The sequence below is a fragment of the Chelonia mydas genome, chromosome 9 (assembly GCF_015237465.2).
Source record: "Chelonia mydas isolate rCheMyd1 chromosome 9, rCheMyd1.pri.v2, whole genome shotgun sequence".
Classification (NCBI taxonomy): Eukaryota; Metazoa; Chordata; order Testudines; family Cheloniidae; genus Chelonia; species Chelonia mydas.
In genome coordinates this window covers 1536101-1563121 of record NC_057855.1, presented here as the reverse complement: position 1 = coordinate 1563121, position 27021 = coordinate 1536101, and the positions used below count along the sequence as shown (strand labels likewise).

Here is a 27021-nt window from a genome sequence, read left to right as displayed (position 1 = left end):
AGATTCCTTGGTGTGTTTGAGGTGGTTACTGGATCTGTAAAGGAGGTGTGGTGATCCGTGGGTTTCTTACATATCGTTGTCTGTCAGGTTCCATTGTTGTAGCTTGCTGTTGTGTCCAGGAAGCTGATGTTCATGTGGAAGTGCTCCAGAGAGAGTTTGAGTAACCAGCACCCGTCGCTGAAGTTGTGGTGGAAATCTATGAGGGAGTTTAAGCTGTCTGCTGAGAGGAGGAAAATGTAATCCATGTTCTTCAGGTATGTCATTGGTTTCATGGTCCATTTGTCCAGAAATTCCTCTTCAAGGTGGCCCATGAAGAGGTTGGCATATTGGGAGCCATCCCAGTACCCATGGGTTGGACACAGAGACTGTTGTTGAATGGAAAATTGTTGTGGCTGAGGAAGGATGTGGAAGGTCCCTGGGGTGGGTTCTTGGGGAATGAGTTTGTAGAGTTTCTCTTGGGGTTGTGTGGGGAAAGATTTGATAATATCTTTAAATTCCTGGGTAAACTGTGGTGTGGGTTCTTCTCCGAGTTCTTTAGAGTAGGTGTGACAGAGAGCTGTCGGTTGACACTGCATGTTCTAGATCCATACTCTATCATGCCACAGAATAAGCTTCTTTAAATGACCTTGAACTGCATAGTACTATGGGACCCATTCATATAGAATATTTTAGGAAATGGATTTGGACCAAAAAACCTGGAATGTGTCAAACTTTAAGGAGCAGTGCAAGGCCCATATTTTTACCCAGGCTTCTTGAGAGGGAGTGCAAATTCACTGAACAAATGCTAATTAAAGCTGATCAGAAATTTTCTGATGAAACTTTGCTTCGTCAGAAAACGCCGATTTGCTGAACCCAATATATTTGGATTCAATGACATTTCAGCGAATCCAAGGCAGTGTTTCCACAGCAGGGTGCTGGTGACCCCAGTGCTGCCAGATTCACAGCTCCAGGGCAGACCCACCAGGGAACTGCCCTAGAGCCGCAGACTTCGGCATTTCTAGGGTCTGTGGCTCAGGGCACACCTGCCATGCCAGGGCTTCAAGGCTCCCCGCTCCCTGGCAATCCTGGAAGCCCCAGGTTCCCAACTCTGGACTCCAGGGTATTGCTACACTGCAATAAAACACCACGGCTGGCTTGGGCTCGCAGGACCTGAACGTCTACGGAGCCCGAATGTCTACACTGCAGTTTTACCGTTCAGCAGCCTGAGCCCCATGAGCCCGATCAGCTGGGGGTGTTTTATTGCAGTGTAGCCATAGGCCTGGAGTCCTGGTGTCCCTAGCTGGGCATGGCAGGGCTGCTCCAGAGCTGCAAGAGCCCCCTGCTGCTGAGTGAAACTGACACTGTCAGTTTCATAGCTCTTAACTCAGCAGCTTCAGGTCCTGGGGAGTAAAAATCAAAATTAATTTTGGGGCGTTTCTTGTTTCAGTCAGAAATGTAAAAATTTCAATTTTGGATTGACCCAAACTGATTTTTTTATCATCATATTTTTCGGTTCTGCTCCCAAACTGAAAAATGAATTATTCTCTCTGCTCTAATTCTAATGCAAAATTCATACTCACTAATTTCTATACATTTTAAAAATGCAGAGCTTGATTGTGAACTTTAATTGCTGCTCTTTTAAAAAAAAGAGCCAAAAGTCTTCTCTGACCTCGAACTATTGAACATTGTTTTTAAATGGTTCTATGGTAGTTCTGTCTTCAGTCAAGACTTCCTGACTCTGAATTCAGAGTCCCACAAACTATATGATAATCTCATTAATTTCAACTTCAGTAAACTGCAACCCCAATCTCTGCACTGGAAGTGGATCATCAGATTTGCAGTTCACTGTGTGACAGTGCTGAGGCTCAACCCCCTTCATTCTCTCTTCCGAGGAGTCGTCGTCCATACAAGGTGGAGCAACCAGTGTCAACAAGCAATCTGTAAGTGTTGTAATGAACCATAAGACTGAACTAGGAGTTGTAGTGGCATTCCTCCCTTTGGCCAACAGGAGGTAAACATCCAACACGACCCAACCCCAAGGCCACATGTGTTTCAGTTTGACCTCTGTATATCTGTTTATGGGCGTCAAACTGAGAAACCAAATCCAAGCACCCAGGAACTCTAGGTCTGACTGCATCCAACTTTCATAACTTGGACCATTCTCTTACCCTCACTAATCCACATAAGTTAGGTAAATTTTTGCAAATGTAAACAGTATCTCCACAGCGTAGAGCATGTGAAGGACTTTAGGTAAAGGATTCTTATACACTTTAAACATAGCTAAATGGTCTTATCTCCCTTTCTGGAAAAAAAAAAAAAAAAAAAAAGCCAGGGGGAGGGAGGGTTTGTTTTGTTGTTTTAAATATTGAGTTCTTTGGAGTCAATTTCATCTCAAAATTTCACACACAATGAAGTTAAAAACTTTAAAGTAGGTTTTCAGGGAATGATTTTGAAATGTGTACTCTAGTAAAAATCATATTTGTGATGACAACTATGTTAATTTGAACTTACCTTTCTAATGGTGTACAGTGAGCTAACAATGGATATCATAGACATAATCACAATCGCTAATGCATAGTAGTAATATTCATCAGTGACCCACAATATCACACTGAACAGTTGGAAAATGTAAAACGGATTTAGAACCTGAGAGAGAGAGAGAGAAAAAAAACATACTAAGGTTACATCAAATGTAACCCTTCTCCTATATTAGTCCAAAATAAATTCAACTTATTCTCAGTGGGAGAAACTTAGGCTTTTCAGTTCCTTCTGTCTTACAAAACGTTTTCAAAGTTTTGCCTATGTGTGTCCTGTTTTCCACTAACAGTTCACTTCATGTGCCAGAATAAATTACAAAATCACAGAGTGATTTCCTTAAAAAGCGCCAAATTCCAAAGGCACATGGTTCTCAATGAAGTCAATGGGAGTAGCCTGTGCAAATAAGAGCAGAAGTCAGCCAAAACATTTTCTCCAACTTTTGCTATCCCTACTTCCAATGATACTGAACACTTAACAGCAGCCTCAAGAAAAAAAGACAATTTTAACTTGACTAACAAGGGAACTGGTATCCAGACAACTGCACAGCTGAAGGTCTGGCAAGTTTATTTTCCTAAGGAGCCCAAACTTCAGGAGTAACTGCTAGCTCAGTGAGTTTAAAAACCACATTATCCATAAAATAAAACAACTCTAGTCATTTGTTTGTACCTCCATGAGAAAATACAAAAAAAAATGGAAGATAAACACGCAGTTTAGACTCACTTATCTGGTGAATACTCTTATCGAGTCTTTACCACGTTTACAGTTTGTGACAAGTATATTTAGTGCTCATGAGTAGAGACCTGGCAAGAGCCAGATGCAGCATGGGTTTTGCTCTGTAACTCTCTCTATAGAGCCCTGACATGATCTGAGTCTAAATAACAAGAGCATTACAGAACTGGCCTCTGGGCCCCACAAAGCCTGCAGCTGTTGGCGCTCCCTGATCTGGAAGTCTAAGAAATATTAAGGTCAATCTCACTAGTGAAGAAAAGGGCTAAAATTTACTTTATACAAAATAATCCCCATTTGAAACCTCTCACACATTCAGTGACACTCCAAATATTTATTAATTCTATATAGTACTTTTTTTTAAAATCAAAAAAGTTCTTACCTCCTTAATCAGAAGCTTAAAAATGGAAGGCACTTTCACGGCAATTTCATTTACTCCATAGAATACTTTTCTGTATGGAGGGAGAGCCAAAAAGTTAGTTGCTCTCTGGTTGTAGATAATTTATACCACACTACTGCTATTTTAACCTCAATTATTTTACAGCACTTTATCTTTCCATTCATTTGGGAGTGTTAGATTGTCTTTCACACAGTCAATATAGCCTTTTAAATGCTAGGTGAGGATGAATAATAGACAAATGTATCAGCAGTGAGTAGAAAAAAAATTATGTCTGGAGGAGACACTGCAGGCCTTGAACTTTCAGGTATTTATGATCTAGATATACTTTGACCCACAACTGAATTTTCTGGTGATGCCAAAAAAATCTGAGAGGTACCAAGCATACAACAGAAAAACCCCTAAACACAAAGTGACCTGAAGAGATGAACATAATGATCTACATATAATAATATGTGATGCTACATGAAAACATAGAACTGTAGAGAAGAAAAACACATACAAAACCAAAGAACGGTTACCTGGAAATAGTAAGAGAAAGATTTAGAGATAACAGTGGATAGCAAGCTACATGTAAGTGTGATGTCATTGCCAACACCACATGCACAAGAGATGACCCTGAGCAGATAAAAACAACTACAGGACTCTGAGAATGAGGATGAAAGGGTCTGGACCTCAGGTGATGTTCTCGTTCACCTGCCAGTTGAAGGTATGAGCCCAGGCAGGGACAGACATCCTGGAGATGAATGCATGGCTACACAGATTACGTTGACAGGAGGGCTTTACTTTCCTCGACCATGGGATGCTTTTCCATGAAGAAGGACTGCTTTGTCCACCTGACAAAAAAATGGAAGAGCCTTTTGGGACATTAACTAGCCAATCTAGCGATGAGGACTTTAAACTCGGTGCAGAGGGGCCAGCTGACAAAACCCCATTGGTAAGTATTAAAATAGGTGACCCTGAAGAGGGTTGGAAGCAGGGGAGGAGGAAGAGAAATGGAAATTTACAATAGGGTCATAGGAGTAACAAGAGGGAAATCTCTGCAGGAAACTGCTCATCATCTTAGAAGTCTATACACCAATGCAAGGAATACGGAGAACAAACACGAAGAACTGGAAGTCTCAGTACACAAGCTAAATTATGACTTAACTGGCATCTCAGAGACTTGGTGGAATAAATCTCATAACTGGCATATTTCTTGTTCAGGAAGGACAGGCAAGGACAAAAGGGAGGAGGTGTTGCCTTACACAGCAGGAATATATACACCTGTTCAGCGGTCCCGAAAGAACTGAGGGGCAGATTAACTGAAAGTCTCTGGGTGAAGATAAAAGGGAGAAAAATAGGTGCGACATCATGATAGGGACCCACTATGGACCAAGCCAGGAGACGGCGGATTAGGCATTTCTAGAATAACAGAAATATTCAAAACACAAGACCTGGTAATAATGGCACTTTTACTACCCAGATATCTATTGGAAAAGTAATATGGCAAAACACATGTCCAGTAAGTTCTTGGAATGTGCTGGGGACTTCTTTCGGACGATGGAGGAAGTGGCCGGGGGACAGCCATTTTAGACTTGATGCTGACCAACAGGGAGGAACTGGTTGCGAATCTGAAGGTGGAAGGGAACCTGGCTGAAATGATAGGTTTCATGACCTTAAGGAAAGGAAGGAGTGAGAATAGACTTAAAAAAAAAAAAAACCAGACATTGACAAACTCACAGAACTGGTAGGTAAGGTCCCATGGGAAGAAAATCTAAGGGAAAAAGGAGGTCAGAAGAGCTGGCATTTCTCAAAGAAGCAACAGTAAAGGCACAACAGCTAAGTAACTCAAATGTGAAGGCAAGATAGGAAGGACAGTAAGAGGCCAATATGGCTCCACGAGGAGCTCTTTAATGACCTGAAAATCAAAAGGAATCACACAAAAAGTGGAAACATGGACAAGTACAAAAGAATAGTGTAAACACACAGGAAGAAAATCAGAAAGGCTAAGGCACAAAATGAGTTACCCCAGCAAGGGTCATTAGAGGCAATAAGAAGAGGCTCTATAAATACATTAGGAGTTTACAATAGAAGAGTTTACTCAAGATAGTTAGGTCCAAAGCATGCTGCAGAGTTACAAAGAGATCTTGGTGACTGGGCAACAAAATGGCAGAGGAAATTCAGTGTTGATAAATGCAAAGTAATGCACACTGGAAACCATAATCCCAACTATACATATGAAATGATGGGATCTAAACTAGCTGTTACCATTCAAGAAAGAGATCTTGGAGTCATTGTGGAGAGTTCTCTGAAAACATCTGCTCAGTGTGCCTCAGCAGTCAAAAAAGCTACCAGAATGTTAGGAACCATTAGGAAAGGGACAGATAAGACAGAAAATATCATGATGCCACTACATAAATCTGTGGTACACTCTCACCATGAACACTGCCCGTAGTTCTGGTCACCCTGTCTCCAAAAAGGATATTAGAATTCTAAAAAGTACAGAAAAGAGCAACAAAAATGACGAGGGGTATGGAACAGCTTCTATATGAGGAGCGATTAAACAGACTGGGACCCTTAAAGCTTGGAAAAGAGACAACTGATGGGAGATATGATAGAGCTCTATAAAATCATGACTGGTGTGGAGAAAGTAAATAAGGAAGTGTTATTTACCCCTTCACATAAAACATGAACCAGGGATCATCCAATGAAATTAACAGTCAGCAGGCTTAAAACAAACAAAAGGAAGTACTTCTTCACACAACACAGAACTCATTGCCAGGACATGTTGTGAAGACCAAAAGTATAGCTGGGTTCAAAAAAGAATTAATTAAGTTCATGGAGAATAGGTCCAGCAGTGGCTAATAGCCAACATGGTCATGAATGCAACCCCGTGCTCTGGGTGTCCCTACACCTCTGACTGCTAAAAGTTAGGACTGGACAACAGGGCAACAATCACTCAAAATATCCTGTTCTGCTCCCTCCCTCTAAAGCATATGGCACCAGCCACTGTGGGAAAACAGGATACTGGGCTAGATGGACCATTGCTCTGACCCAGTATGGCCATTCTTATAAGCAAGAGAAAGACAAAGGAAAGCATAGGTCGACTATTTAATGGGGAAAGCAAGCTAATATGACACCAAGAAGTCTGCTTAGAGTTTAATGCCTATTTTTGCTTCAGGTCTTTGCTAAAAAGGTTCATTGTAACCAGATGCTTAACCCAATTAATATCAACTACAAGGGGGAAGGAACACAAGCCAGAATAGGGAAAGAACAGATTAAAGAATATTTAGATAAGTTAGATATATTCAAGTTGGCAGGGCCTGACACTATTAAGCCTCGGATACTTTAAGAAACTAGCTGAGGCAATCATCAAGAACTCATGGAGGACAGGTGACATTCCAGAGGACTGGAAATGGGCAAACACCCTACCTATCTTATAAAATACACTTAAAAGTCAGAAGTTGAAACAAAATTCCTATTTATTAATTACCGTTTTTCTGAAGATAAGTGGGATGGGGTGTACCAGGCACTTTGAGGCACCTGCTGGAGGCCCCAAGGTCCCACCACACTCTATCCCAGGAAGGAGCAGCAGAGATGGGTCCTCCAGGCCCACCTAGATGGGCCTTGTGGAAGCAGCCAATGAGAGCCCAGCAGGCTCAGATAAAAGGGCCAGTCCCTGGCTGAGACCAGAAGGGTGCTCCTCTGTGGTCAAAGGAGCTCGATGGGCCGCATTTGCTAAACTTGGGAGTGAGAGGCTCTGAGAACTCTAGTCCTAAGGTAACAGACAGAAGTAAAGAGGTCAGGCGGGATGAGGCCCAGGGAATGTAGCAGCAATCAAGTAAAGGAAGCACTAAGTGGCTGCTGTGTATAAGGTCCCTGGGTTGAGACCCTGAGTAGTGGGTGGGCCTGGGTTCCCGCTCCGGGCAGTGCTGGAGTGTCCCAAGCCCTGAAAAGGGGACACGGCTAGGTTAAAAGCCCAGGAAAAGGGGCTAGATTTAAAGGGCCCTGAGACGGCACCACAGCCCTCCAATCTTGTTCAGAGTCACTGCTTCCCAGGATAGAGTCCCCCATTCTGTTACCACAGCCTAGATTCTTTGTTCCTAGATGTATACACTTTGCTCCATTGTGTTCACCAAACCCAGTTTCCTCCCAACTTTATCACATTCACCTCGCTAGCTCATAACAGCCCTGTCATATGTCTTACCCAGCTTATTGTATTCGCAATTGATTTCTGAATCTTTTGACAATTTGTGGATTTGAAAAGATGATTAAGCATCACAAGAATTTCCTGCCAGGAATTAAGCAATTAAAGCCTTTATTTTTCAAAGACAATAGGCACTGCTGATTCCACTGTTAATGGTAATACTATTGCTGAAAAAATGATCTGACATGAACACAGTTTAAGAGACTAGAAAAAAACATTTCTATCTATATTCAATGCTGATATAAGCAACCACAAAGGAGACCACTCAAATTTAATATGATTTCTCAATTCAAGGCTATACATGTAAAGTGTTCTTCTGAAGGGAAGTTTAACATCCAAACCACACACACTGATCACACTTAATTTTATTCATTTATGAGAAATACCATAAACACAGCTATCTAATAACCATGTACCTTTCTGACATCTCTTACATTCATATTTTAGTCTGAATATTGTATTACCTGTAGTCATGCACCTCCTTCGTCAACCCTGTACTATGTTCATTATGAATTGAAGAGCAGGAAGTAGACTCATCCAGTCCCCTAAAATAATTGTAGAAATTAAACAAGTTCTCAGAATCAAGCTTCTTAGCTAATATCCTTTTTTAAAATATACCATTAAGATGCTTAGGAACTGTAAAGACCAGACATTTTTATTAGAAGTTTAAGTTGCATTATACAAGAATAATATTAAAAAACAGTCTGTTATGAATGTCATTCCACTCATTTTTGCCTAGTTATTGCAAGTATCAATAAGGTAAATTAAAGACTGAGCAGAAGGTCCCTGAATTCACTGCTTGGTTAGGTCACATCTGCCCTTTGGTTTTACATCACTTATTTTTAAATTTAAAATTTTATTTTAAACACCCGTGTAACGAGTATTGGACGCTTCCAAAAAAAAACAGGCAAGAATTGAATTAATTTGCATTTAATAAAATGGATATGATATTGATTAGCTTTGACCTATAAATTATTATTCAAATCCTCTTTAAAATTCTTTTCCATGAGGCCTACAAAAATTGACAGCCACTGGTACAGTGAAACCACAGCCCATTCTGCTGGCCAATATTGTCTCATTGTTTCCTTCTATCCCCACATACAACCTTAACTCAACCCCACTGTGCATATGACTCATTTTTAAATTATATGACATACCAATTTTCCCACAGGGCCTCTGCCTCATTCAGTGCACAGGATGGATTCAATATTTCTTTTTATCTTCATCATTCAGTGTGTGGCCCCATGTATTTACTGCACATCATCCAAACACTACCCTAAATACAGAATTATTAGTTTCCTCATGGGTTTTCTATAGTGCTCATAGTATCATTTTACCTATTTACAAAGGTTAATGACCTTATCTTCACAACATTCCTGTGAAGTGAGGTGGTAAGTTTCCTCATGTACAAAATGAGGAACTGGACACAGAGATTAAGGCCAAAATTGTCAAAAGTGTCCATTAACTTTGGACAATCAATTTAAGAAGCCTCCGGCCTGATTTTTCAAAATACTTAGCATTTTATAGCACTTTATATGTTGGACAGCAGAGCTCCCATGCACCTCATATATAGTTGTGAACGCTTAGCTCTGCTGCAAATATGACCCCAGGCGTGTTAAGTTGGGTACAAGGAAAATGAGGAACACATGGTGGCCAGCAGAGAAATTCTGGTTGATGTGACTTGCCCAGAATCACATAGGAACTCTGTGGCAGAGGCCAGGATAGAATTAAATTCCCCAAGGGAGGCCTTAACAACAATGCCATCTTTTCTCTTCCTGCAATTCCCTGCCACATTCACTATGCACTTTCCAACTTGTGCAACAAATGAGACAGGGGTCCTACACTGACAACAACCTCATTCACTACACAACCCTGCTTCACTCCCAGAGCACAGGAGAGAAAGTCTCATGTACAGAGTTTTTGTGCCTAGTGCCACAGCAGTCCTGGCAGATGGGATGACCAACTGCACAGGAAACCCTACTCAGCTCCTGAAGCCCGGGGATGGAGCACCCTAATGTACTCTGTGGGAATGGCATATGCGCAGTCCAGTTCAGCAGGTAGGAGCTGTGCAGGGATGAAGTATGTTCGGCGCAGATGGAATCTTCAGAGAATTTAGCAGCCAAGCTCTAATAAACTTCTTCTAAACACATGCAAACAGATTTTTCAGAGGCTTTTTCATAGAAACAGCAAAAGACATCCATGACACACAGGCGGCCTGCAATGCCAATTTCATATGTCTGCTCCAAAGCATGGAAGAGGTAAAGCTTCTTAATCAAACAACTGACAGTTTTGTTTGTGGGGATTTTTAACAGAGGAGGAAAAAAATTATTTCCCCTAATCTCATTGTCTGAAACAGATGAACCTGTTTTAGTTGAAAGTAAAAACAAACAAACAAAAACCGCCACCCACACCTGAGGCAGACACCTCTCACGGAAAATCCACCCTGCGCAGTTTAAGTCTGGCAAACTGCAAGCAACAGAAAATAGGGTCCTATAATGCAAAGTGCTGGGCAATTACCTGTAGGCATTGCTGCCACATTACCTCTAATTAAGGTAAATTTCGGGATTGAATACAGACTTCCAGTTACAAGATCTTTGCACACAATTGAAACTAGCCAAGATATATATTTTTGTCCCCAAAAAAGAGACAGTAAGTTTCCTTACAGTTTTATCACTACTTGTACTCTAATGTAGTGGTTTTGCTAACTTTTCATGCTACTTTTTTTTACAGATTTCTTTAGAAAGCAAGAAGTGTTTGTGGGGCAACATGACTGACAGGCTTTCACTTACGTAGCAAAGTTCCTTAATAGTGGGATTTTCGTTATTTTTGCTAACTGTAGCAAGCTGCTGTTGGAAAGTGGAAAAATGGGACCGTGTGTTCATTTTCCCTTTCAGCATGAAAGGAAAAGCTTGTCTGCAGGGCTTGACATTGGTAACTTTCTTCTTGAACCCCAATGCCTTCTGCACTGCTACTGAATAAGGGCGGCGGTGGAGTGAGTAACGCTCAGTAAGAGCAGCTGGGGCTGTAACTCTGTCTAGAAGCACTGTTAGGTCAACGATTTTCAGACCAATCTCATACCGCGTTCTATTATTAATGAGAGAGTTCCAGCTCAGAAGCAGGATTAATGTGGAATGGCTGGGGTACATTTATAGAGAGCTGGATAACTGGCCACTGGGGTGAAATCCCTCCCTACCTCTGCTTTGGACCTGACTGAACAGCAATATAAGGAGGTGGGTATTCCTCCACTGTGATCTCTATATTGAATGGTTGCAAAAAAAAAAAAAAAAAAAAAAAAAGAAATGTCACTTAATGCTGGGCCTCTGAAACAGCTTGCATCCACAGGCTTGCCTGCCTTTGGGAAATGAGTGAAGCTCCCTCTTACCCTCTTTGACCTCTACATTTTCCCCCTACCTCTCTAATTTAGACTGCAGATCACTACAAAAAAGTCACAAGTGACCTAGAGCACAGGGGATATGTAGAAGTAAATCAGAGTGGACTTACTCAAGAGCACACCCTCCAGGAATCAAGAGTTATAGAAATATTCTCCTAACTTAACTCAAATTAAAGAGGAAATTACTCTTATCAGCTCTGTAGGGCACCAGAACAGAGTTATCACTAAGGTATTTACAACCAGATTCTACTCAAAATAAGATGTAAATAAAAAGTCTCAGAAGCGATAGGCCCCAATGCTGTGATCCCAGGAAGTGGAAGTCATTCAAAACAGTGGTTGAGAGAGTTTTGAGCACCTAGACCCATGATCCAGACAGAGGACCTAAGCTTGCTCACATTTCACATGCAGAATTCTCACCAACTCCAGCCATCAGGGCAGGATGGCTCAATATGGGCCGGGAAGGAGGAACACACATATAGTGGGGCACAGAACACATCAGTAGGCTACACCCCTTCCCCAACAACAAACCAAGCCTTCTTAGGGTATGTCTAGATTGCAGTTAAAAACTCATGGCTGGCCTATGCCAGATGACTTGGGCTCACAGGGCTATTTAATTGCAGCGTAGATGTCCAGGCTCAACCAGAGCTGGAACGTCTACACTGCAATAAACCATCCCCACAGCCCAATTCTGCAAGCCCAAGTCAGCTGGCACAGGCCAGCCCCAGGCATCAACTATACTCTTAGAGATGTGGTGTGCTAGTCAGTGGATTATACAAGACCCCTGCTAGCAATCAAGAAAGTCCTGAAGTTCATTAGCTGGATGGTTAGATGGAAAAGGCTCAAACCAGAGAAAGATTCACAAGAAAACAGAACTGGAAAACAGTACTGGAATACTGTCATTTTTTATAAGCTTTTTGGGAACACAGTTATGGCTACCAAAAAAATATGTATACTTGCTCTGCAAGACACGGGTAAAAAAGAAGTATTCTTACTTTTTGAAGTCAAAACTTTGGACTGCATCATTCCAGAAATATTTTACGCTGTGGTGTGTGAAATAGCGAATCTGTAAGGCAAATACATGCCTTTAGGTATTAAGCTGGCATTGTTCAACACCTGATTTCTATTTAATTTAGTATCACTGTTAAAAATTTATAACAAAACTGAACTTAAATTAGGTACACTATAAGTTTTAAAAATGAAATACAAAATGTTTCCTGTGTGCTCTCTGCTCTACTGACAATATATTTTATACAAGATAGTTTACTTTTCAATAGTCTTATTCTTTCATTAATCCCACAATATACTGACACACAAGATCTGTTATACTTTGTGACTTAAAATATAAGAGCACATTTCTCTACCTCAACCAACTGACCTCTTTGGCAGTCTAAGCAGGTCACATGTATTGTACTGTGTGTGCATAATATATATTCTTTTCATAGCTGCCTTGAAGATTAAGGATTCAGATACCACAGGTCCACTTACAGGAGAATATTTGTTCAGGTCGTTTCTATTCTCTTCAGCAGGGCTTTCACATAAATGATCACTATGGCCATTTGAAACTTTGTCTTCAATAGATTGAGGATTCTGTAATGGGTTGTCTCCCCGAGAAAGCACAATACGAATCCTTGCACAAAACCATATCCTGAATTCATCCTAACAAAGAAAAAAATTGTTAATAGAGAAACAAATTGCAGAATACTGTTTAATACCTTGTAAGGATGCATAAAAGTGAACCTAGGGACATTTTTCTTTTCTTTAATAAGTACCAATGTCAGTTGGAAAACAAGTCAATTAGCAAGGTCCACATATACTTACAGAAATGAAAGATACCATGGGATTGATAACAAATTACCCCAAGGACAAGGTTTTCCCTTTTATTTATAAAAACATTTTACCACTCTAACTCCACATAACACTAGCAGAAAACTTTCAAAGCTCTGGTGTGTGCTAGTGAACCCTCAGACTTAGTTTTGAAATCTTTCGTTTTTTATAAATAAATGGCATGGTATTTCTTCCATATATTCAACAATAATTTATTATTTCAGAGTACAAGGGGGACTGGTTTACGCTAAGTGGGGAGGTGTCACTTGTATAGGGGATAGGAAACACAGAAGGAATGGCATGAGTGAAACAGCCGCACCCTTTAACTATTCATCTCCATGTTTTCCTATTTCTGAGCTATTCTGAAGTATAACGTATATTGTATAGAAATTATGGCACTTTTTGTGAGTGTTCTGCAAAAACTTTCAACCTTAATTTTTAAAAGTATGGGGTGGGGGGATTAATAAATACATGCATAGCACTCCTAAATATGGAGGTGATGTCTGTGACGTTGCACCCCATAATGCTTTATAGAAATATGCTTATGAATGTAAATATGACATAACTGGAATATGTTTTATGCTACATGTGCCATGTAACATATCTCTGCAAAGTTTATGATCTACTGAATATATTCACCCTATTTGTATGCATGTATCATTTTTGTATTCAAAGTTCTGAATATTGGCTGTGTACTTGTTTGATTTTAAGTAGCCTCAGTGAAGCATTTGGTCAGCTTCTTGAGCAAAGACTATTCTCAGTAAGTGCCCAATCAGGAAACACTTAATCTGACAATAGACTTTGATAGAAGCCAATCCACATCTAAGATTTCCAGGGAACGTTCTGTAGAGAACTAAGTCATGCATGGACATGTGACTTGCCCACGTGACTCCAAAACTCCATCTTGTAGAGGGATTCTACACAGGGGGAGGGAGGGTTTCCACCCACAAGAGAGAAACTATATAAAGCCCTGAGAGACCCCTCCATTTTGTCTTCAGCTGGCTCAAGAGGTAGCCTCTCCACCCCCAAAGGATACCTGAAAGAAACTGGAACAAAGGACAGTACCTACAGGGGTGAGAGTGATTGCTGGACCCAGACTAGAAGGAGGCTAGTCTGTAAAAGAAGCTTATTGGAACATCTCTGAGGGTGAGATTTACCTGTATCACTTTCTTACTGTATTAGGCTTAGACTTGCGTGTTTTATTTTATTTTGCTTGGCAATGTACTTTGTTCGGTCTGTTATTACTTGGAACCACTTAAATCCTAAATTTTGTATTTAATAAAATCACTTTTTACTTATTAATTAACCCAGAGTATGTGTTTATATGGGGGGGGGGGGGGGGGGGGGGACGACAGCTGTGCATACCTCTCTATCAGTGTTATAGAGGGCGAACAATTTATGAGTTTACCCTGTATAAGCTTTATACAGGGTAAAATGGATTTATTTGGGGTTTGGACCCCATTGGCAGTTGGGTATCTGAGTGCTGGAGACAGGAACACTTCTTAAGCTGTTTTCAGTTAAGCCTGCAGCTTTTGGGGGACAGGGTTCAGATCTGGATCTGTGTTTGTAGCAGGCTAGCGTGTCTGGCACAACCAGGCAGGGCACTGAAGTCCCAAGCTGACAGGGAAAACAGGCTCAGAGGTAGTCTCAGCACATCAGGTGGCAGTCACAAAAGGGGTTTCTGTGACCCAACCCGTCACAATGTCCATGTGAAGTGGCAAAGCCATGTGATAAATTGCAGAATTATGTGATAAATTCACTCCACACCTTTGTCTGCCTCCTCCTGCCCAGGAAACCTACTACTCTGGGCCCTATTCTAGCTTCCAAAATTCATTAACAGACAGCAGGTACCATTTTATTTTGAAATTAATCTGCCAGAGAAACTTCATCCTGAAAAACACAGCATCTTCCCTAAAATTACACCGGACCAAAGCCCAAGACCAGCAAGATCTAGCCTTGGGTCGTAACAAGCTTTTCTATACACAAGCTTTATACCATTGGAAGAGGGAAATTTCCAGTTTCCCAATGGGATCCATAACACCTACTTCTAGCCCCTGGAGTGCCAGAGACATTTTCGTATGTAATATATGTGGGAATAAGTAGAATGGGTGCAATAATCTTGCTTTAATATGAAGATGGTGTTGTATAGCTTTGTCCCCATATTTTGCACTTCTCCTGTTTATATCCTCTTCCTTTCTACAGGACTTGACATTGATTTAAGTAAGTAATTAATACCAGATATCCACTCATAACCTGCAATCCCTGATGCTCTAACCTCTCCATGTCACTTTGTAGTTTACTTCTGTCCTCTTCCATATAGACTACCTCTCCAATTTGGTGTTATCTGCACATTTGTTCATTGCTGAATTTATATCAAAGAAAATTTGGAGAAAGACAGACATGAAAAGAGGTGCAGAGCTTTCTTAAGGGTTAGAAATGAGCAAAAAAACTGCTGGAAATCCCAGCAGTCCTGAACAAGGGCCACAACTAGAAGAAAGCATTACTGTTAGATGCGTGATGGATGCTGCACCATTGTGACAGAAGCTGCTCTGCACACCACTGACGGTAGCTCGAGAACCTCTATATTATGCTATACAAAACTCTAAGGCCAGTGCATTAACAGCCTCAGCTCACAGCCTTCCAAAACCTAGGTCTAATCAGTTCCTGAAATCTTCTATACAAAAGAAAACTACCGTATATACTCATTCATAAGGCGAATTTTTTTGGTAAAAAAGGAAAGCATCGGAGAAGGGGGTCGGCTTATGAACGGGTATAAAGAGGGAGAGGTGGGACATGCCCCCGCCCCCCAACAGAGGGGGCAAGGAGAGGCAGCACAGCCAGCAGAGCCAGAAGGGAAGAGGTGGGGCCAGAGTCTCTCCGCTTCCGGCCACGCTGCTCTCCCCCACAGCCTCTGAAGCAGCTGCAGCTCCCGGGGCTGGCAGGCTGCGGCCGAGCCGCCCGCTGGAGCGGCTCCAGCCAGGCCAGAGACATCCTCCCCTACACCGCCCCAGGTAAGGTGGGAAGGGATGGGATGCGATAGGGAGAGCATGGGGGTCCCAGGCTAGGGGTGGGGCAGGGATTGATTACATCGGGAGAGGTTATGTGGGGAGGTCCCGGACTAGGGGCAGGGTGGGGTCATGTGGGGGGTGGTCATGGGTGTTACTCCCCTGACCCCCAGCTTCCCCCCCCCATTCCAGGCCAAAGGGGGCTGCAGGAAGAGATGGCCAGCACGTTCCTCGGCCCGCACTGCTTCCCACAACCCCCATTGTCCTGGAACGACAAACCACGGCCAATGGGAGCTGCGGGACTCCATGCCTGCGGACGCTCCAGGTAAACAAACTGGCCCGGCCCGCCAGCAGCTTACCCTGACGGGCCAGGAGCCAAAGTTTGCCAACCCTTGAATTATAGGGTCGGCTTATGAATGAGTCATAAAAATTTGCTATTTTTACTTATCCATTTTGTGGGGGTCTTATAAACGAACGGGCTTATGATCGAGTATATACGAAAAGTAGGATATGAGGAGTAAACCTTGGAGGACACTAGTCTTCTTTAGACGTTTACATACACGAATTAAATTCTACAGTAATATTTCTTTAGCTAAAAAGGACACTCAAGATATTGTCTGTACATTTTTCATATATTTTGCCTGTGCACCTATCTTATAATCATCCCTTCTTGAGAGTAAATTCAATTTCTTGATATTTATTTTTCTCAACCATTTAATAGAGTTATGAATGCAAACAATGTGGAATAATGAGTGCTTGACTATCAAACCTTTTGAAAAATCCTCTTAGCGAAGATGTTAAAAGTTTCACTGAATGCTATTTAGTTTCTATTACTTATTTAGGCAAACACAAAATACTAAAATATCAAAAGTCCTTACTAAAAACAGCAAATGTCCTTTGGATATTCACCATTCTTCTCACACACAAAACTACACAAGCAGAGTACAACCTTTTACAATTTTCATAGTAAATGGAGTATTTTTTCTGAAATCCTCATGATTTCATTTACCCCAAAGCCTCCTTCAAGTTTTCAATTTGCTTACAACTGGCAAACTACACCCGTCATTTATTTATAAACCGTGATGCAAAGAAAGTAATATCACTAGCCCAAGAGCTGATAACTACTACCTCTAACTTTTCTGTTCAATCACTGCATTCACAAAACTAGAGCACATTCAGTGTAAAAACTTACAGTCGTTCTCAGTAGCACCACTTCACAGTCTTTAAGTGTAGTCCTTTTGCACGTTGCTCTCACACGCCACTCAGGCATCCAGTAGAGGAGAAGGAGGAGGAAGCCACCAGTACAAAACACCCCTATAGCAACTAAAACTAGCTTCCAGAGGCACCGATTATAACCATAAATCTCCTGTACGGAAACAGGGAAACAAATAATGAACAAAGATATCCTTAATTGCTTTGGCTGAAAAATTCAGTAGTAACTTGTTACAAACTGTGGCAGATAAATGTGTCATATTTCAAAGGTTTTTCCTCCTTTTCTTTGCTAGGGTGAGGGTTCAAAAAAGTTTATTTAGTATATTGTGGCAACTGCTTTGTTCAGTCCGATGCACATAGACTCATTAAAACCCATAGAAGTGCTACATACACACCAATTTAAAAACACTGCAATACAGAAACAGACTCCTCCCTAGACTGCTCCTGAGGCAGTTATGCAGGGAAACTTATGTTACAATCTAACCGTTAGTTTTTAAGGACCCGGTTCTGGTCCATGGTTCTGAAGATGTAAGGGAACATGGCATGCAAGCCTGCTCTACGCCCCAACAACAGCTGTGAACAGTTTAGTATTCTTCTTTCTGCTCACAATCAGACAACAAACTAGGGTGGATACAATTGATAATTTTTTGAAAAAAAAATTGATTTAAATCATCTTTTTTATTTTATTTAAATTACATAGTTTTTTAAAATAAACCTGTTAAAATGACATCTGAATTTAATACAAAATATGTTAACACCTAAACTTACTATAATATCTTAAAACAATAAAAAAAAATGCTGAATACATGAGCCTCTATCAAAATCTTTGAGTTAAAGACTGCTTTTTTATATGAAGAAAGAATCACAGGTAAAACATCTAATTTTTAGGTCAAGCTTTATAAATAGGGCACTATAGGTCATGTATTGTAGTAAGGGCTTGTTTTGTTTAATAAAAATAAATTTTAGATGCTGTTTTGGGTGTTTACTTAAATTTCAGTTACCATCCTAATGCAACTTGACACAAATCATGAGCAAAAGATTAATTATCTATAAAATAGCATATCATTCACCATTTTCTAACATACTAAAATGTGCAATTAATAATAATCTGAACTTATTAAGCTGTATAATTGCTTCAGTAAATGTATATAGTTATAGTGTACCCTCCCAGGCAGCAAAAAGATGTACCAAATCTCGAGTAAAGGCTCTATTTAGCTGTAAATTAGCATGTTTTAACGGTTATTATGCAATCAATGAAAAAGCATCTTCTTTAGAAAATAACAAGTACAAGTTGATCCAAATCGAGGACTTAAATCAACATTGTCTACTTGGAGATTTAATGCATGATTTAAATTGCTGATTTAAATCAGGCTGACTGACAAATGGTTTTCATTCTCCGGGGAGGAAATAAAAAGGGGGTAGTTGGGAATGGGAGGAAGGAATGAACTACGTTACTCCTATTTCATCTTAAAATGTAATACAGCCAAGCCTCTAATCGTAAGAAGGTACTTCTCACCCAAATGATACTTGGGAACATATTGTTTTGGAAGTAGGGCTACCCACTGTAACGCTTATGTACAGCTGGTGAAACACTAGCATGAGACACAGCCAAAAAAAATCCCCAACCACGCTTCAAAGACAGCAGTTACTGTGGCAACTGGAAAAAGTCCACTCATCTCCTAGTAGGAAGCAATATTCAGAGTACTCTCTTGTTACAATGAAGAACAAATTACACAAAAATATGAAGTGCCTCTTAGGATAATAAATTAACAATCAAGGGTAAGTACTATCACTATCTGGGTATAGCCTGAGGCACAAAAATTTGGCTGAGTGTTTCCGTGCAGTAACTCAAAGGAAACTTTCAGATGCTGAGCGGTATTTCCTCTGTCTCATATTACATGGAACAAATTTCCTGTTCTGTAGTATCAGTAAAATGGAAGCGGTCATTGAGACCTACCAGCATCATTCACATTTATGAAAATATTAACACCTAAAGGTATTTGCAAAATCTCTTTTTGAAACATCATCACACTCTAATTGCTAGAACTCATTTGTTTTCGTCAAAAGGTTGGGGTTTTTTAGGGTTTTGACTGGAACAGTCCCTTCTTTAAGCCCTGTTCCAGCCATCCCGACTTTTTTGGCAAAAATGGGTGTTTGTCCCATTTATTCTTGCCAACGTGATCAGCTGGCAAGTGCCAACGGGACCAATGCAAATGGGACACGTGCACATGGGACAAATGCTCACTTTTGTCAAAAAAGTTGGATGCAGAGGAACATGCTGGGTGGGGCTGAGCGACAATGCCAGCCCCGGGTGCAGGCGGTGGGGGTCAGGGGAGGGGGGAGAATGACGCAGGGCTCGGGCAAGCAGCAACGCCAGCCCCAGCCTTGCACGGGGAGCAGGCGCGCTCAGGCAAGTGGCTCGGGCCAGCCCCTCACAAGGGCGGGGGGGTTGGGTCAGTCTAGCCCCACGCAGTGTCCCATTTTCCCTTTGGGAAATATGGTCACCATACTCATGGGACAGGAACTGCATCTGGGTAAGTGTGCGCACAGAGCACAGCCAGGCCCACAGCTCTAGCCAGGCTCCCTACCACAAGGGAGCAGGGCCACAATTTGTTTTTATGAAACACTTCACTGCAATTTTCCTTTCAAAGGGTATTGAGAAGTAAAATACGCTGTGGGACCGGTTAGAGTTTTGGCTGTACAGATCTGCTTGGTTCTTCATACTCTCTTTAGGAGTTTGAATAAATGGAAATTCGTACCCCAAGACTAGTCCTCTATGATTCCAGAAGGGGCTCATGAGGACTGTGCCTAAAGCAATATGCCCCAAACAGAAAAGCAACATTTTCTTCAATTTGTGAAACGAGACCGTAAAACTGATTACCATCTCATCCTCCTCGCCTGTATTGACAGTCTTCTTTTCTTCCTTTTCCATGTTTACTGAGATGTGGAACTTCTCAACTTCAGATACCGGAAGACCTCTAGCAAGAGAAGTATTAAAAAAAACCCAGTTGAAGCCATATTTTGATTACTGTGCACATGCATTAACTTTTGATGTTTCACTGGCATAACTACATTCACAACATGCATGTACATGAAATGCACCGACACCCAACCTGCTTTCATCTAATTCTTAACAGAATATGAGATCATAGTATATGTTAAAGTATTTTGCTGTTCAATAGACAAAAATGTCCACTAAAATAGTTAACTTTAAAAAAAAATTTCAAAACCCAATCTTAGTCTAGAAGTCTATAAATTGTTAGTTGACAAATGGAAACAGATAAAACTAAAAATGCACTTCTAGCCACTTAGATGCCTCACTAATATTAGTGAGTTTATTCTCACAACACCCCTGTAACGTATGAAAATATCTTCATTTTAAAGATGCGGAACCAAGACATATAGAGATTACATGATTTACCCAAGGGTCACACAGGAAATCTGTGGCAGAACCAAGAACTGAACCCAAATATCCTCACTCTAAGTTCAGTGCCCTGGCCATAAAGCCGTCCTTTAATTTCTACTTGAAATTGGCTGACACCTCTAACTGCATTTTAATTTATTATTATTATATTCCAACATCAAAACTAAAGCACCTCAATAAACATACACACCATTATATATCCTTAGTATGAACTGCATTTTTAGATTCTTATGGAGATGGAAACGCACAGCTGGAAACCAGTACTAAACAGAACACAAGAATTAGAAATTCTTACTTGTATTTATTTATTTATTTTGATATTGTGACAGCACCCAAGGGCCCCACACCACGCTAGGTGCTGAACAAATATACAGAAAGACAGTCACTGCCCAGACAAACCATTTCCAGACTCAAAAAAAGACAAGAAGTGAGTAACAAACAAAAGAGAAGGCGGAAAGTCGAGGGTGACAAGGGTAACAGTAGTTTGGTCACACAGTTATGTGAGTTTATTACGTGCCCACGTTGATGTTTCTGTCTCATTAGAAAGGTGCTCTCTTTTACAATTAAATATTAACTATCCAATGGACATTCATCCTAGCCATAACAGATGGACAGTTTCTTGCAGGGTACACACCAGACATCAAGAATTGAGAAGTGGCTTGGAGGAGAAGTAGTGGCCATAGGATTATTTCCCCAGGAGTGCAGGGGGCTGGACTAGATGACTTCTCGAGGTCCCTTCCAGTCCTACGATTCTATGACAAGGGATAGTGTGGAAGAAACTGCATAGCAGTAGTCTCCAACCTTTTTATGCCCAAGGTCTGCTAGCATGGTTCTCATAACACAAGAACTAGGGGTCACCAAAATGAAATTAACAGGCAGCAGGTTTAAAACAAATGGAAGGCAGTATTTCTTCACACAACGCACAGTCAACCTGTGGAACTCCTTGCCAGAGGATGTTGTGAAGGCCAAGACTATAACAGGGTTCAAAAAAGAACTAGATAAATTCACGGAGGATAGGTCCATCAACGGCTATTAGCCACGATGGGCAGGATTTGCCAGACCCTGGGAATGGGCGACAGGGGATGGATCACTTGATGATTATCTGCTCTGTTCATTGCCTCTGGGGCACCTGGCACTGGCCATTGTCAGAAGACAGGACACTGGGCTAGATGGACCTCTCCACCCCGGCCTCCAGTTACTCCTGCTCACATTCCTCAGCCCCACTGGCTCCCCATCTCCCTCCTTTTTCAGTCTCTTTGCCCAGCCCAGCCCAGTTCTCTCCCTTCCAGCATTCATCTGTATCTGCCCCCTCCAACTCCTTTCCTCACCCCCCACAGGATCCCAGTTCTCATCAAACTGCTTCCCTCTCTTGCTCCCCGTCTTTCCCTCACCCCACCAGCTCTCAGTCCCAATCCCCTTGCCGAGGCAGTGCCAGTGTCTGCCCCCTCTCCCCACCCTTCCCCACCCCACCCCACTCCTTTCCACTTCTTGCCCCTTCTGCATTTGAATGAGGCAGTTTTTCCCTCCACACTGCCGGGGGCAGGGGGCATGAATAGCAGGCAAGAGGCGCCCTGCTCTCATTTCTTATGCCCAGCCCCAGCTGCAATTGCAGTGAAAGTCAGCCCTAGGTTGGAGCATGTCCAGTGAAGAGAGAATCTTCAGTGAATGTAGCCGCAAAGCCCTAGCAAGTCAAAATTGAGCATGTGTGAACTGCGATGTTTCAAAGACTTATCACTTGGCCAAATTTGGGCAGATTTTCATCTGGAAGGTGCCATAAATATAAAGGGAAAGGTAAACACCTTCAAATCCCTCCTGGCCAGTGGAAAACCCTGTCACCTGTAAAGGGTTAAGAAGCTAGGATAACCTCGCTGGCACCTGACCATAATGACCAATGAGGAGACAAGATACTTTCAAAGCTGGAGGGGGGGAGAAACAAAGGTTCTCTCGGTCTGGTGTTGCTTTTGCCGGTACCAGAGCAGGAATGCAGGTTAGAACTCCTGTAAAGGGCTAATAAGCAATCTAGTTAGAGATGCATTAGATTCTGTTTTTTTTAAATGGCTGATAAAATAAGTTGTGCTGAATGGAATGTATATTCCTGTTTTTGTGTCTTTTTGTAACTTAAAGTTTTGCCTAGAGGGATTCGCTATGTTTTGAATCTGATTACCCTGTAAGGTATTTACCATCCTGATTTTACAGAGGTGATTCTTTTACTTTTTCTTCTATTAAAAGTCTTCATGTAAGAAAACTGAATGCTTTTTCATTGTTCTTAAGATCCAAGGGTTTGGGTCTGTGTTCACCTATGCAAATTGGTGAGGATTTTTATCAAGCCTTCCCCAGGAAAGGGGGTGTAGAGTTTGGGAGGATTTTGGGGGGGAAAGACGTTTCCAAGCGGGCTCTTTCCCTGTTATATATTTGTTAGACACTTGGTAGTGGCAGCAATAAAGTCCAAGGGAAAAAGGTAAAATAGTTTGTACCTTGGGGAAGTTTTTACCTAAGCTGGTAAAAATAAGCTTAGGGGGTTTTTCATGCAGGTCCCCACATCTGTACCCTAGAGTTCAGAGTGGGGAAGGAACCTTGACAGAAGGCAAAAGGCATATATATCCCTGCCACAAAGGCTACCTCTAGGCGAAAATTCAAGTCACTGCTCCAAAGCATAAGGGTGCAAGAGCTTCTCAAAGAAGGTCACTGGAATTTTTTAGTATGGGCAAAACACCATGTTTTTCCCTAGCTTCATTCTCGGAAACGACTATACCATTTTAGCTGAAATATCAACCCAAATGGTTAAAGTTTGGCAATGTTAAAAATGACTGAAAACAGGGTGAAGTGAACCATCAGGCAGCATTAATTGGGAGTGCTTGCATCCCCACCTATAACAGAACACGTATTATTGTATGCTTAGGCCTTGATCCCTCATGGAGAACAGTGCAGGCAGCCCATGTTCCAACACAGACAACCACTGAAGTCAACTGAGACCCAAATGGGTGCAGGAGTCCATCTGCAGGGAGCTCCTTGCAGGATCAGGTTCTTAGATAACAATACAAGACTCACTAAGAAATAAAGATTAAAAATAATTTCTCTATTATCCTTTTTTTAAATAAATATCACTTCTAGTCAGCTGAATAACTGTGTCAATGTCCTCCCACATTCGTCTGAACCAAGTAAGTAACCTCTTTCTACAATATTAGTTGTCACAGTTCCAATGGAAGCAGAATCTCGACAAACAAATCATTCAGAAAAGTGTATTAACACTGTAGAGCTAGAGTGTCCCCATTTGTCTTCAAACTATGCTTTGGCACAATTCGTTGACATGGCTGCACAAGACAGGCCTCTGTAGAACACTGTGAAGCTAAAATGATTTCTCCTAACAAAAATATATGAATTTTAAAAGTCCAGTTGGACTACTTACTTTGGTCATGCATTCAAGGTATCTACATTGCTAAAAATGCTTCCAGTCATAAAAATACAAATACGACAAACTCAATTTCCCATTCCACTGCTAAACTGACATTTTCACATGACCAACCAAAATCAAACTGTTGGCGTAAATTTCTATTACTCTAGTTTGACTTTACATATTTTTTTTTTAATTTCAAATGCACACCACTGCTCCATGGAGTACACAACAGTTAAAGTACTCTCTAAAACCAGGTATTTGAGTTTATTAAAATTGTCACATGCACGTTCTTCACCACAAGGCAGATTAATTTTGAAGTCTTTTTAACTGAGGAAAACATCTTCAAAATGTTATTAGTAAAAAATGCCCTAAATTAATTAATGGTTTCTAACAAAACTGAACATTGGAATAACAACACATGTCAAATGCAAGTTTATGTACGCACCACAGATAAGTCACAGGATTTTTTTCAAATCAGTTTGTATAACCAGAAAAGTTTTTGGTACTTAATGAATTATAGTTTACAGTAAAGTTCACAGCAGTCATGAGAAAAGATTTCCATTTCTCATGCTGGAACTAACTTGCTCCATCCTAAACAAAATATGCACGTTACTCTGCTGCACTATCAGTGTCAGTGCCTGACGGCAGAGTCCGATTCTTGATGAGAACAAGAAGAACAGGAGGACTTGTGGCACCTTAGAGACTAACACATTTATTTGAGCCTAAGCTTTCGTGGGCTACAGCTCGAGCCAAAGCAAACAGTTGCCAACACTGAGGGGCAGAAGAATAAATGGCACCGAGAAAGCACTGAGGGGGAGAGGAATAAATGGAATTTGATTATTCATATTTGCATATCTGTTTGCAAAACTGGGTCAGTTTAAATTCTTAAACTGGGAATCATTCCACAAACCACATGGCACAGATAAACAAAGTATTTTATTATACTGTTAGGCAGACAAAAAAGTAACAAAAAAGGCAAAGCATGCTGATACACCGTTTTCATTTTGGTACTGAAAATCCTGTTTTAGAAATAAGACTGTTACTTTAAAAATTAATAAAAATATAACAAACTACTCCCTCATACAAGTTCTATCTTCTTTACTAATACAAATATGCACATACCATGCTGTCTAGCCACCAGAACCCACAACAATAAATAGATGCATTCCAATGTAAATACATGAACACGCCCTCACCCTGTAAATATCAGAAAGCTGCTGCAATTTGCAAATTAAATGTTCAATTCTACAAACCTTGTCAACTATTTCCAATGGAACTCCCTGAGTAAAAACTACGCATGTGAATAAGAGTTTGCGGGACCAGGACACAACCTCAAATATTCAAACAGTTAGTATAAGTAGTATGTCCTCAAAACTTTCCTAGCATGAACTAATGTTAAGCAGATAAAATTCCTTATCTCACCACTACCAGCTGCTCTCCCCCTACATCTCCCCTCCCGCTAGCTGGGCTCCAGAGGAAGCAGCTCCTGGAATCTGAAGGCCCTCCAAAAGCAGGGAGTGGAAGCTTGCTCCGCTCCCTGCTGCACAAATAAGTCATAGAAATCAACAGAAACAGACACCTGCAAATAGCAGCGGTGGTAATGGATCAGCTCCCCTCTTTGCCAATCATGGCCCTGGTACAGAGCAAGGCACTTTGGTCTTCAGGCAGCCATGGACCTGAGGAAAATGCCAAGGTTCAGCTGGCTCTATCAACAGCATGGAGAAAAGAGAGTCAAGATTAGAAGGAAAGAGAATAAAGGAAAGCAGCACGAACAGGAAGAGTGGCCCCCCCAAAAAAAAGGAAGTTGAGGGAACCCAATAAAAGGCATAATGAAAGAGAGAGAGAAAAAATGACATGAGAAACAAGATGGCAGATGTGGAGAGAAAGAGAAAGCAAAGAAAAAGCAAGTAGCGACAGTTTAAGAATAGTTTATTAATATGTTTTACTTATTCTAAATGCATCACAGTGAATACAAATAGACACAAATTAAAAATTATATCAAACTGGTTTAAGCGCTTATGTTCCTAGCATCTTGCCAATATAGTCCTCTGCTACAAAGCTGGGCAACATTAATAAATGTGATATTGTTAAAAGCGTTCTAGCCATGATACAAAGTGACTATATTCTCCTCCTAATATTCTCAATTCCTCATTTCAAACTTTAATTTGCACTAATGTGCAAATGAGGCAAAAAGGCACAAATATACATAATCTGTTAAATTTAACATTTCATGGTAATTTATCTATCAAAAGCCTTTTTAAAGTCTAAAGCCCAGGTACAGAACAAGGCCTGTACATTCAGTTGTCTTGCAAAGTAACACTAAAATAAGACACTGCTAAAATATTGTTGACATAATATACTTAGACTTCTGTAAGGAATTTGACTGGCTACTGCACAATATTTTGATTGAAAAACTAAAACGATACAAAACTAACATGGAACACATTAAATGGGTTAAAAACTGGCTAACCATTAAGTCCAAAAATGCAATTATAAATGGGGAATGATCGTCTGGTGTGTTTCTAGTGCGGTTCCATATGCTTCAGTTTTTAGCCTATGCTATTTAATATTTTTATCAACGGCCTGGAAGAGAACAAAATCACTGAAAGTTTGGAGATGACACAAAGACTGGGGGAGTGGTAAATAATGAAGAGAAAAGGTCACTAATACAGAGCAATCCGGATTGCATGGAAAACTAGCACAAGCGAACAATATGCATTTTAATACAGCCAAATAGAAAGTCATACATCTAGGAACAAAGAAAGCAGGCCACACTTACAGGATGGGGGACTATCTGGGAAGCAGTGACTCTGAAAAAGCCTTGGGGTGGGGGTGGGGGGCGAGGCTCATAGTGAATAATCAGCTGAACATGAGCTCTCAGTGCGACACTGTGGCCAAAAGGGCTAATGCACTTCTTAGATGCATAAACATGGGACTACCAA

The 27021-nt window shown here is 41.0% G+C and overlaps 1 protein-coding gene across 9 annotated transcripts in view; it reads right to left on the bottom strand.

Annotated features, from left to right (window-relative positions):
- The window catches only part of ATP13A3 (ATPase 13A3), a 122876-nt gene that overhangs the window by 46326 nt on the left and 49529 nt on the right, over positions 1-27021 (bottom strand). For 6 of the 9 annotated variants that reach the window (XM_037909402.2, XM_037909403.2, XM_037909399.2 and 3 more), the window contains 7 exons: positions 20143-20239; positions 17242-17415; positions 12706-12876; positions 12213-12283; positions 8294-8374; positions 3626-3695; positions 2491-2625 (listed from right to left, as the gene is read on the bottom strand). In XM_037909402.2, coding sequence (XP_037765330.1) covers positions 2491-2625; positions 3626-3695; positions 8294-8374; positions 12213-12283; positions 12706-12876; positions 17242-17415; positions 20143-20193 — 753 coding nt within the window. In that variant the 5' untranslated portion in view covers positions 20194-20239. Of the gene's footprint in view, positions 1-2490; positions 2626-3625; positions 3696-8293; positions 8375-12212; positions 12284-12705; positions 12877-17241; positions 17416-20142; positions 20240-20875; positions 20949-25332; positions 25477-25658; positions 25682-27021 lie in introns of those variants that run through there. The other 3 variants (XM_027833527.3, XM_043523160.1, XM_037909401.2) reach the window with 3 other exon arrangements.